This window comes from Sylvia atricapilla, chromosome 1 (assembly GCF_009819655.1).
Source record: "Sylvia atricapilla isolate bSylAtr1 chromosome 1, bSylAtr1.pri, whole genome shotgun sequence".
NCBI lineage: Eukaryota > Metazoa > Chordata > Aves > Passeriformes > Sylviidae > Sylvia > Sylvia atricapilla.
The window spans coordinates 115,823,154-115,836,904 of NC_089140.1; the positions used below are offsets into that span (position 1 = coordinate 115,823,154).

The following is a 13,751-nucleotide window of genomic DNA, read 5'->3' on the forward strand; positions in this document are numbered from 1 at the left end:
ATGGCCACAATAATATGTCTTTCCATCTGATAGTGACGAAGTAAGATGTCCCACTGCAGCAGCTTCAGGTCAAGATCAACACACAAGATCAAAACCTTTATTCTGCTGCTTAGAAGTAAGTACTCAATCTCCTTTCTGGAGAGCTTTTCTACCTCCTTTGTCTTACCATATTCCTTACCCCCACTGTCTCACACTGTGTCCTTTTTCTTTATAGAAGGATCTTGCCTTCTCCTCCATGAGATAAATCAAAAAAGTTTAAGAGTTAATAAAAGCACAAAAGACATGGGTGACAAAACCAGTATAATGCTAACAAAACATTACCTTTATCCTACACCTTCCTAAAAAACCTGAAAGAACAGCCAGGTGTGGATTCAGAATGTCTCAGAAAAGAGAACAGAGTACCTTATCAAACCTTACCATTCTTGAAATACTTTGCATTCCTTCCATGAAAAGGTTACAATTTACTGAATCAGCATCAATTTCTGTGGGCATTTAGCTACATCTAGCTAACTAAAATATACCTTTGTCTTGAGCTATGGGGATGTAAAAATGTTTTTAAAGAAGGTTTTGTTGGGTAGCACTACTCTGTCATAAACCCTGGTCTTATCCATAAAACATTGCTAACAATATTAGTGCTGACATTCCGTTTCTTGAGTGGCAAGTATCACCTGCAAAACCATTTTCAGTAATCCAAATAACTTGGTAGTTTTCATTTGCTATTTATTTACAAAACATGTCTGTTTGCTTAGCAAGAGTTTGCGTATTTTTCACTGCATTGTCTTTATACATACTAAATAATCAGGATTAAAAATTCCACTAAGAGTAAGGATCTGGGCCTACCTGGATCTTCAGTTTCAATGGAATAATCATGTTCTGCTTAAATCTGTGTGTGATTTCATCCAGGTAAAACAGAGTACACTTCCAGTGCCTAACTTGTATAACATTGGTGAAGGAGGAAAGCATATTGCAGGCTCTCTTCTCTGTATTGTACAGACATATGTACCTTCATACAGATATATGTCCTTCCTACAGATATATGTCCTTCTAGTATCTTTGGTATTTGAGAGCCCATTACATTACATGTTATATGCACTACTCTCTTTCTCTAAAAATGGGTGTAGCTTTATCAATGATTTCAGCTTTCCACTATTTTGACTCACACTAATTTGCAGCATTTTCCCCATAAGTGAAAATACCATGGCAGAGTTTCAGTGAGTGTTCAGACTCTAACTTGTGTGTTATGATTACTAATAAACACACTAATAATGTTTTGTATGACAGCCACTCTGGGCTCCCGGCTACATTATCAGTTCCCAAGCAGCACACTACAAACCATACATGATTTATGGTCAGCTGCTGGGAATTATACTCTCAAAACTCTTTTTATGAAAAGCTGATGATAACAGTGAATTATTAACAGGAAAGACTGTGTGATGCTAGTAGAAACTCACAGGTCACAAAATTTAGGAGCACTTGTCAGCATGAAGTATCTTATTTGAAGCATAAGCAGCAATCTAATTTTTAGACTACCTCAGGACTTTTTTAGCTTTGAAAAGGAAACACAGTAATCTTTCCCCCTCACTGCTTTATGTGCTAAGGGATTTTGACCATTTTCTATTCCTCCACAACTTGTGTATTTCTAATGAGCTCAGTAAGGAATTGAACATGGACAATTCCAATATGACACTAACTCTGAAAAACTCAAAATGTTTTTCTTTTTCATTTAGGCTTGATCACCTGCTATACTGATATACTGGCCTGGTTACATAAATACCTACCATATCAAGGACCAGTCTATGACTCTTGGCTGCCTCTCACTGCCAAGTCCCTACACTCTGGCCCCCACATCAGAGATATGTCACATAAGCAACAAAAGTGTTTTTCTAGTCAGTAATTTGAATCATCAGCAGTGGGAAAAAATTTTATGCTGATATTACAGGATTCGCTTGCAATCTCAGTGCACACTCTACTCCCTGCTATTACAATGAAGTAGTGGAACACAACTTTAAAAGGCCCCCTTTTTCAGCCATTCCTGGAGCTTTTGGTTGCCTGAAGGCTCCAAAAGTTTTGTTTTGTTTCCAGTAGGCCTCTGATTACGGTGTGTGGCCCTCTGTTCTACAGTCATACACTCAAGTGTAAGCACGTTCTCAATAACTCTGAAACAGCACTAGAGGGTTGGCCACTGGACATAAGACCTTAAATACAGAACAATAGTCATTTTTGGTGATAACATGAAGTTCAGTTTCTTTAAAAGACTGAAACTTTACAACTAAACCAATCATATTTTAAGCATGAACTCTAAATTCATGGAGAAAAACAATGACCAATAAAAATATCACTCACTTAGAAGCAGCATAAATACTCATATTTCAACAAATCTAGGAAACCCGTGTTTGTATTTCTAAAGAGCTACTGTTGATAATCTTTGTGCAGGGTTGATTTGAGGTTTTACAAACAGGAAAATGATAAGAACAGTTTTGGTAGCCTAATGATGCATGGCTGCTGACACCTCATTCCAGCTCTGGACAACAGGAAAGGATAAAATCCCCAAGTGTTAAGAACTTCTGCAGAAGAACTTGTTTGTGAACTTCACAAACTGCAAATGCTACAAGTAAACTGAGAGTAAAGACATGTGGATTGCCAATGTAAATGTCCATTAAAATATAAATTTCACTGAGATCTGTTTAAACATAGAAATACAGTCCATAGCATTGCATGACACTTCCGGTTTCTCAAAGGCAAGGTGCAGCTCCATGGCTCGCTCTGGTTTTGAATGTTCTTTCATATTCTACAATCTGTTATCATACAATTCACAATTCCATAAAGAGGAGAGTACACTACCACCTATTCAGTACTAGTTCATTCCCACTGGCAGCCCCAGATGCTCTGTTCAATATCCTGGGGAAAGGGCAACATAGTTTTGTTGCCAAAAAAGCTGCTCAGCAGCTTCAAAACCAAGGAATTTGCACTATCCATTCACAAAATGCACCAGATACGTTGCTGTGAATCTAATGTTGTGCCAGTTTCTTCTTGCCTGCTCAGACCTCTCAGTATCACACAGAGAGTCTCTGCAGCATCAGAAATGCAGTCTCTGTTCCTCTCACTCTGAATTACACCTTCCTGTTCCCCAGGCCTCACAAAACCTTGCTATTTTAATTATGTTTTTTAATTTTTTGTCTAATCTTTAATTTAAAACTAGGAAAGTAGTAATTATATTAAGCATGGTTTTAATCTGAATTATTTCTGCTATCATAATTTACCGGACATTGGATAAACTTGCAGCTATTTGCAGTCTAAGGTCGACCACAGATGTATGTGTATATATGAGTGTGTATATAAAAATTGATGATTTCTCAGGAATTTCTGAATCAGTCACAAATGAAAAAGTATTCAGGAGAACTTGAGTAATGTATGTAGATGGAAAAGATGGTACAAGACATCATGACATTTGGAGAATAATTACTAATGAATACAAAATAAATTATGTCTGAGATGGTGAGTTTTGAGACAACATATTGGAGATAAAATTCTTTATTTTATTACTTATTCTCAGAGGAAATCAAAATAAAGTTTATCACTTTAAAAATAAAATATTCTTTCAGCAAATTATTTTTTATAACGAGCTCTTACTGTCTTCTAGTAAAAGGGTTTTGTAAATTTCAATGACTTCTATAACAGGCACCTATTTGACCTCGTCTTAGTAAATAGGAGGAATGCCATTTACCTACTCTATGCATGGAATCATGTGTACACACCCTGGTGTATAAAGGGATGAAGACGTGTTTGCATTCCACACTGAGTTCACTATCCACTAGAAACAGCTCCTTGCGGGGTCAGGGCGCTCCTCAGCTGGCAGAGGGGCTTCTCAGCAGGAGGGCAGAGCAGTGATTTTTCAGCTCAGTGATTTCAGCCCAGTGATTTCAGCTATCAGTGATTTCAGCTCAGTGCTCTTAGCTCATGCCCTTGTGAGTTTGCCCCTCTTTTAGCCGGCCGTGGTGAGAGAGAGAGAGGTCTCGTATGGAATTTCCGCAGGTGGTACTTTATTGAGAGGGTACCAGCGAAAGGGATCCAGAGACGAGGAACCTCTCCCGACCAGAGGAAACCCAGGGGTTTTTATGGGACACCAGGGTGGGAGGAAAAGGGTACAGAACCAATCAATTGTAACAGATCTACATAAAATCCCGAGGGGGCTTGTGGGTCTCCGGACAGGTCGCCGTGACTAGAAAGTTTGTCTTTTGTCTTAGGGCCTCTGGGTGAAGTTGCGAATTTCTTTCTTAACTCCTCAGCTTGGCTCCCTCCAGGGCAAAGCAGCTGGGGCTCTGCCCACCCCCACAACTATCATTACAAATTTAAGTTGATATTCAAGTGTTTGAAATCAGAATTCTTGCTCATTCACAGATAAAGCTGTTCCACTGACAAAAAAGAGGGAAAAGCATGTCTATCAAATGTAAATCAGCTACATGTAAAGCAACAAGAATTAAAGAGGAGGTGATAAATCCATTGCAAACCACAAATAATGTGAATTATTTCAGTACAACAATGTAGTACTAAAAAAATACTTATCCATTAGAAAAGCTGGCAAGCCCCAAAATTCCAGCAAGCCTTCTGGAAGAGTCACAATTCACATATTGAGAAATAGCATGTGAGGCCTACAACTGTTAAATAAATAGCCTTTCATGAAATGGAAGATTTGAGATTTTTGGGTTTTGATTTGTAAGAGTGGTAGCATTTGTTTTCTCACTGTTAGGCTTTGCCATATAGCAATAGTAACTATAAATCTTATTCCAAGATCATCTGAAATTATCAAGAAATAGCTCAATGCTACTGCTAACAAGGGTTCTGAGTCAAGCAGGGAGTAAAAAAGAAACTAGCATTAACCAAGGAAGTAACAATGTTATCCCTCCTCTTTTCTTCCAGAAAAGGACTTGGGAGTCCTGGCAAACATCAGGTTCAAGCTGAGTCAGTAATGCACCCAAGGCAAAAAAGAAGTTCTGCAGCTTTCTGGACTGCACCAATAAAAGCATTGCCAGCAGGTGGAGGTAAATGCTTCTACTCAGCACGGACAGAACATCTGGAGCACTGGGTCCAGTCCTGGGTTCCCCAGCTCAGAAGAAACACAGACACACTGGAGATCAGCAACAGGCTACTAGCATGGTAAGGGACTGCAGCACCTCTCATAAAAGGATGGCTGAGAGAGCTGAAACTGCCCAGCTTCCAGAAAAGGTGTTTCAACAGAGATCTTATCAACGTGTGTAAATAGTTTATGAGAAAAGTAGAGAAGATGGCACCAGACTGCACCTTCAGCTGCATCCAGGGAAAGGAGAAGAGGCAATGGGGACAAACTGAAACACAGGAAATTTCATTTAAAATAAAGAAAAATCTTTTTCCCTGCAGGAGTACACAGGTACAATTCACTTAGAGAAGTTAAGAAGTCTTCATCCTTATGATATTCAAAACAACCCAGCTGGACATGGCTCTGAGCAACCCACTGCAGTTAACACTGCTTTGAGCAGAGGATCAAACTAATTGATCTCCAGAGGCACCTTTCAATTACAACTACTCTGTTATTCCATTGTTCTTCACTCTCTAAATCTGAACTCAAGTTTTTAACGTCCATATCTGAAAGCAAATCTTTATGAGCTTTTCCTCTAAACTCCTTAACAACAGAGTCTTAACAGCTGACTGGATCTTTCACTTCTGGATATGATTTAAAGAGGTTAGAAAATTTTTAAATGGCTTTTTCAAAAGAAACATATTTAAAAACTTCAGCAACTGCAGAAGAAGAAGGATGAAAAGGTCATTGAGTGGGATGTAATTTGGATGCATGTGAAAAACCCAACAAAACAGAAACCAAAAACTCATTAACCGCAAGCTATATGAGATATATGTTTTCAGCAGAAAAGCAGAGCCAGGAGAGGCCAACTAGATAGCCGCAAACCTATTCTGAAGCCCACTGGGTTAAAGAGAGCAGAGAATCTACAAAGTTCTATCTGTTTTGTCCCCCTGAAGCCCTCCTTTAGAGCCTGGACACCATTTGTCTTAGAACTTGAAAGGAGAATTTTGAGATCAGGGCTTTTCCATGATGGAGGAACATTAAAAAAAAAAATAATTAGTTCTTTCCCTGGTATTACACACCATGTTTGTGTCAACTCTGCTTCTTACTCAACAAATTAGAACAAATTACACCAAAGATAAACATATGCCATTTGATCGTAAGCCACAAAGGGTTCAGTTTTGTCAAGGTTTAAATCAAGAGGAGCAGATGTTCTGAAGCTTTGGGAGCATGGTGTGCATAAAGCCTGCATTCTGATTCAGTCAAAATTTAATTAGACCTTTCTAACAACCTCTTTCTACTCCTGTGGATACACTTACAGAAACATTTGTCTCCTTCCTTCCCTGACAGAGTAACAAGGTCACAGCAAACTAACATTCCTCAAGGTTCTTCGAGTGGCTGTGCCACACTGGCTTGGAATAAAAAAAAAAAAATATTGAAAACTTTACTGACAGGAGGTCCAGCACACTTGGCAGAGGGGCATTGTGTAAAAAAAGAAGTCAACCAGTGTGTTTTTAACCGTAATATTAAAGACATACCAGAACTATAAAATAAAAGGTAATCTGCTCTTTGAAAAGAAGAAATGCTCCTATTGAATCACTAGGATGATGCTGCCCTGAAAACTCTTACTTCCCCATCTACTACTAAGTCTTCATAGCAATATTCAGCTGATGCCAGCAGTCACATCTTAAGGGACTTCCCTCATTCTTGTGAAGGAAGGAATCTTTTTGAGGATTTCTGAGTCTATGTGAGGAGCTACTGTTCCTCAACACCTTCCTCCTGGAGAGGTGTGAGGAAATCACTACAAAGTAGAATTATTTCCATTTTACCCCTTTGCATAGAAGAAATGTGAATAAAGCCAAGTGATTTTTTTACACTTCATTTTTTTTCAGCTCCCTAAACTCAATAGCAAAGATTTATAATGAAACTTTGATTAGCTCAGTGCTACTTGGAGTGACGCACACAAAACTGAAAAGACCTGACCAAGTGAATTTCTGATAAATAATTCAATCAGGTGTAGAGAAACAGGTGTCATTTTTTCTGTGAGCTACACTGTGCCAGGAGCCACAGCTCTTCCTCAAGGCTCGAGTGTTCATAATTAGTATGGCCCTACAGTGAGGACTATCACTTTGCATTAAAAACTCCATCATTTGAGAATTAAAACTACAGATTATTTTGTGAAGCAAAGCCGAGATAAATCTTATTATATAGAACAAATCTTTGTAAGTATTGACAAATGTAATAAAATTTCAAACATGAAAGCAAAAGGGAAATTTTTACATTTCAATTCCATCATTGTAACGGAAACTCTTTCATGCTTAAAATTCAAATTCAGTGTGTCAAGTAATTTCACTGTTACAGACTTGAATTACCTGCACTAGCCTCAGGGCATTATTCACTCTCTGAGAAAAATTGTACTTTAATATTGCTATGATTTTCCCACGTAATTTTTATGCAGAAGCCGGGATGGGTTTGAAACATCCATTTCAAGATTAAAGTGACAATATTTGGTTACTGCAGAGAACCATGTAATTGAGAATTGGTCTTAGGGATATGCCCAAAATTAAATATGGAAATAAGAAAATAATATTTTAAAAAGGGATCAATGTTTTGGGTATTTTGTTTACCTTCTCGGGTGCAGATATTAAATAGGGTTATAAAATACAAAGCCTTACTTAAAAAATGTTTGGATGCATACACTATATTGAATGCTTATGCTATACAGAGAGACCATTAAATTGTTGGTCACTGTCCTACCAATTTAATAATTTCTACTCTATGCAGCAGGGAGGATAATCTTCTCACTTAGTTTTAATAGATCTATTTTTTGGAAGCACTGAATTATCAATCTTTTTAATGGTTATTTGCTGCCTGATCATTTGTTACTTCACATGAAATTGGGGACTGCACCCAGAGTGTGCTCTGAATGGGCTTAACTCCACAACAGAGCCTGACATGAACTAGAGAGGGCAAGAATTTAAAGTACAAATAAATATCCTTACCCAAAACAGTTTATCAAAAGCCTTTCTGCAGCATGAAGACGAATTTTTCCAGATAAAACTGTAGATAAATCTGTTATTCTGTAGCTTTGAAGAAATGTAAAGATCGAAAATCTGAGGCTTTTATATGATGTATTTCAACAGTAAATAGGCTAATGGGGAATACCCAATGTTTCTATTATTTAAATAAAGTTTTTTGGTGGGAAACTAGAGGAAAAAAATTACTATGTTCAAAAGCAGTAGTACTTATTGAAGAAAGCAATCAAACAGATTATTTTCTTGAAGATTTCCCAGATTTGTTCTCCTATTTGCATTAAAGCGGGATCACTTCATTTCAAAATCAACCATAAAGTTGGTGCTCTTGACTCATTACCTTCAAGGCAACAATTTGCCTTAGAATAGAATTGTTTAAGTTAGAAAAGACCTTCAAGATAATCATGTCCAACTATTAACCCAGCATTGCCAGGTGCTACACTAAACCATATCCCTAAAATCACATCTACACATCTTAAATGCCTTCAGTGATGGCATTCACATCCCTGGACTTTAATTCTCTTTGAACGTCATTGCCAGTTTTTTCATTATAGCAAAACATCCATTAACTAAGTATAACAAGGATTAGGAGTAACTAGTAATTAGGAGCATTGAGGGAATTTATTTTGTGACTGATAGAGGCTGGGGGAACAAGATATGAGAAGTTTTAATAACTGAGGCAGGATTAATGCAGGTTCACATGTCTATTTCTCTAACTTCATCCTCAAATTCTTGCTCTGTGAGTCAGGAGTGGAAAAGTGGAAAAGACGCAGCAACTACTTTGATGAATGAAATACAAAAAATTAGCCTTGACAGAATTTAATTTGTTTCCTCTTGTACCTTCACTGGAGTTGTCCAAAATTCAGTCTTGTTGGGAAAGAACAGCATTGTAAAAATAAATAAATAAATAAAATGCTCCATTTTAGAATTAAAGGCCTCCTTCCAGAAATACTACCCTGTTTTTAACAAGGTGAAAAGATCTACCAATGGCTAGTCTTCTAGAAACATGTAAGAAATAAAACCAATAAAACTCAGTAACTGGGGAAATACACCACAAAAACAGTGTATACTGCGCTCTTCCTCACTGCAGCAGGAGAAATTTAATGCTACAAGAAGTAATTGTGATGTAAGTGGGAATCATGATTTACTGCCTGGATGGTGATGAATGACTTTTTTGTTTTCTATTGCTTTGCTTGCATGCATGGCTTTTGCTTTACCTATCAAACTGTCTTTGCCTCAACTCACAAATTCTCTCACATCTACACTTCTGCTTCTCTCTCCCATCACACCATGTGAAAGTGACTGAGCAGCTTGTGGGGCTTGGTCGGCAACTGGAGTTAAATCATGACATAACCAAACTGTTATACACAGGATAAAAGAGAAATTACAGTGTCAAAATTTACAGTTGTGATAATGTATCATAACACTAGCTAAAATAAGGTGCATTTTCTACTTTAGCTAAATTATTTCAGAGTTTTGATTTTTCCACTAAGCTTTACTTACCTGACTGAAGATTCATCACTGTTCTTCCTCCTCTGCTACTGAAATGCAGCCCTGATGACTCTATCGCTAAGTGGCTGAGTTGGTCTAAAGTTATCTCCTAGGATTCCATCAGAGCCCTCTAAAAGTTCAGCACCCTTAACATGAGTCCTCAGTCTTCGAAATTCCTCTATCTGAAAGACAGAAAAATATAAATGAAGAAGCTGAGACATATTCTTAACCATGGAACTAATGATCGAAACTAGCCTTGTTCAGACAAATCTGCGGCTTTGAAAATTGGAGTGTTCTGGTACCATACAGTAAGGTCAATACACATTAATGACATTTTAAAATAGTTATCAGCACAGCCAAACATTTGAGATAGAGAGAAAAAGGAGAACTCTTATGCACATAGTTTGGCAAACTTATCCTTTGCCTTTTCACAATTTCTTTTAGGATCTATAATCATCTTGGCAATCGCAGATTACGTCCTACGAATCAGCCTTACTGTTGAGTGTTTAGAGTAGTAATTCTGGTCTTCTTCAATGAGGTGCATTTCAAGAATAACTTGGTTGACTATAAATTGTTTTGAAATTCTCCTAGTGATTTATTTACTGCCTGAAACTGTTGTTATCTTCTAAACCAGAAGAATACTGAACAGATTTTTAGCTTCAGAGGATGTCTGTTGACATTTTATACAGAAAAATACAATTTCTGTGATCAAAACAAAATACCATTTCAAAAGATCTGTAGATGTAGCTAGTCAGAAAGTCAAATACAGTAAAAAAATATATATATAAAATATTTCAATTGAGCCAAAACAAATATGTTTATTGCTTATAGACTCTTTTTATGTTTTTCTAAATCTAATCTGGTGTAGGAAAGAATATGAGCAGTTTCCATCTCCATCCCTGGTATTAGCATCAAGTGCTGCATGATGAAACACTTTACTGTTCAGCAGTGCTGTTTTTAGGAGTCTGGTATTTTAAATAGTTACAACTTCTAGAAAAAAATGCCTTTTCTTTGACATATTCACAAGCGGTTTTAGCTGAACACAGCTAAGTACATCAATTGTACTTGATGGCTGACTCCCCCAGTCTCAACCTTTGTACTTGTACTGACCCTGTGATGCTTCACTGTGTAGTTCATCCCTAACTTGAAACTGAAGATACACAGAAAGTAAAATGGAGCCTGGAATATACAATCACTTTAACATCTAAGACATTACAGAGTTAATTTCTCCATGAAAAACACCCTAGGAAATATTACAGGGAGAATGTAAGCATGATTCCAGAATTAAATTAAATGAGGTACTAAACAGCAGGTAATGGCATTTTTATTCTTATCCTGCCGACAGAGAATACTTTCTTACTACAACCTGGAACACAACTGCCCTCATTATTTTCCACTCTACAGCAGTACTGATACAGACTTATTTACTTGATTTCGAGGCTAGCCCTTCTCTGCTTCATTTTCCTCAAAAAACCAGTGTGCTTGGAAATCAACATTCAGCTTCTGGCAGGTGAGATATAAGGCAACAGCTTAGACTGCCAAAATGAAAAAGCTCCTTGAAGGTGCTTTTAGAGGCAGAATCCTGTTATGGAAGATTTTTGTTGTTGTTTACTTAAAGCAAACTGAAAACAAATCCACTACCAGCTTGGAATTGAAAAGGTTGTTAGAACTCAAGGGCTGGTAAATCACTGAAGGAGTTTTGTAAAAGCATCCTCTTTCACCATCTGAATCAACTCTGGAAAGTCTGAGATAATTGCAGTTTAGAAAGGAGCACTTTACAAAAATGTGGCTTTTGTTTGATCTTGTGAGAATGAGATACTTCAAACAAACACAGATGAAGGAAAGGGAAGTGCAGACTCTCTGCAAAGCTGGCATTTGTGAGCTGTCTCCTACAGTAACTACAAATGCTCTGTCCCAGTTCCCACAGTGAAATTTCTCTCCAGGAGGTACTCCTCACAAAGCACCTTCCAGTTTCTTCAGTCAGGAGAGCAGAACCGACCTGATCTCTGTGCCCGCTCTTTAGCCTTTACGGAAGTCAAGCTCTGCTCCAAGACGGAATTTCTTCTGAGATCAACAGCCTCCTTGTTTAGTTGTTCCTTCCATGGTTCAGACTGCTGCGACAGAGACCCTCTACACAACATAGTGCTTTGCTCTACTCATGAAGTACTTCTGTCAGAAAAGGACACTAGCTGTGCCAACACTACTTTCCCAATTAAATTTCCATCTAGCAAGCTAATATGCAAGGTAATGTGCCCTGCTTATCCTGTTTCACCACTTACCATCTCCTCCTAACCCCTCGTAAGTCAATGCTGTGAAATACACCCTGCAGGACTGCCAATGAAACAGATGTCTTAGAGACACATGGCTAAGTATCCTTGGATATTCACATACTTCTACCAGGAATAGCCACTTTAAAAAGTTATTCTCCTGCCCAGAAGACATTAAGGATTACCAGAACCTGTTCACACTGAAATTGCAGATTAAGTTCTAAACAGTATAGAGGCAAATCCACAATGTGAACAATTGCATTTTTACTGAGTAAATTCGTATTCACATTGCGTAGAATTTTTTTACAACTCATTGTATTCAAGTCCTGAACACTGTGTTCTTCTTTACATATTTGCTGAAGAATAGAGCACACAAAACTAAGAATCTGCATGCTTTCTATAAGCATTTCTTCGATATGGAAGCACTATGCTTCTGTTTGAAAATTTCACGTCTCCATGACACCTTCCAAGAACAAGGACATAGTTCCCAGCACCCAGAATACCACAAAGCTCTGAGTGCTTTATTTTACAGTTTACATAAATTTTGCACAATTTCCACTACAGCTCTATAAGCTAGTTACTATTTCTGTCCTTTGGTAGTTTTTGATTCTGAATGAGGTAGACAAAAGCACTAGAGACCATCCCATTCAATAAAAGACCAGTTAATTCTGACAATAAATACAGCAAAAATGACAGCTCCTTCTGCATCATTATATAAAATCCCTACTCTGAGTGGCTTAGACAATGCACTTGTTCTGGGCTTCAGTGAACCACAAAGCACATTATTCACAAATGTCCCATTTTTTTAAAATATGGTGAAGAGAAGCATGACCAAGTCTTTTTCAATTATTTCCTACTTTTTACTGGCCTAATAGGAGTTTTCTCCCATGGCATTTTAGCAGTGTACTTGCATGTGTGAGGTACTCACAAAAAGAATCAACAGAGTTCTTCCTGGGCTATGTATTTCAAGGTAAGTCAAGTAAGGATGACAAAAATCACAATAGGAGGACAGGAATACTCCCAGAATGACCCATGAAGGACTTTTTGATGGAAGTGCAGTCTCATGACAAAGAAAATTGCTTCCAGTGAGGAAACAGCATTTCTCAGGATTCCAGGAAAGCACATCCTGATGCTGCAAGTCTTGAATTGCTCTTTTGTTATTCATATGACTAGCACACTCAAGTCTCCTTTCACTTAACATTGACTTAGATGAATAGCATATCAACTTATCAGCTGAACTTTGCAATCTGAAAAAGTCTTCAGGATAAAAAAGAAGTTCTCTATTTTGTAATGGTCAGCCTGTTGTACCTATATCAAAATAGGTACTTCATTGTTTCAAAAGAAAAAATGTGGAATTATTTTGTGAGTGTGAACCTGAAAGAGGATGGCAATTTTATTCATTTTCTTGCCCTTATGACCTGCAGCTTGTTAAGCTGATCAATATTTCTGTATTAATTGCAGAAAATCAGCATCTTGTCTCCAATATATGAAATAGTTAGACCAGAGGAAAGAAATAAAACCTCTCACATATTATATTATGCAATTCTTTATTTACTTGTTATTGACACTTAGAGCTTGATTATTTCATGACCTGAAAAATTAAAATAGCCTTGAACTTGTCTCTCACTGGCTATAACCACATATGCTACTAGTGTTAATATAAAGCACTTGACATTTCATCAGTATCCCAAAGAAGAAAGTTCTACAAGGTAATGACACATGTAAAAATAATGTATTAAAACCCATTAGAAATGCATTTGCACTGAAATCTATGATTTAATACTGCAAGCTGGCTTAATAAAATTAAATGCCTCTACCAGCCTTCCACAGAAGATTCAAAATGGTGTATCCTATACTACATCCTCCTATTTCCCACACACAAAAGCCCTTGCATTTCTAATCTCTCCT

General features: G+C 37.4%; 1 protein-coding gene across 2 annotated transcripts in view; it reads right to left on the minus strand.

Moving 5' to 3' along the window:
* CA8 (carbonic anhydrase 8) overlaps nucleotides 1–13,751 on the minus strand; it is a 49,407-nt gene that overhangs the window by 4,194 nt on the left and 31,462 nt on the right. For both annotated transcript variants that reach the window (XM_066331746.1, XM_066331738.1), the window contains one exon: nucleotides 9,589–9,758. In XM_066331746.1, coding sequence (XP_066187843.1) covers nucleotides 9,624–9,758 — 135 coding nt within the window. In that variant the 3' untranslated portion in view covers nucleotides 9,589–9,623. The remainder of the gene's footprint in view (nucleotides 1–9,588; nucleotides 9,759–13,751) is intronic.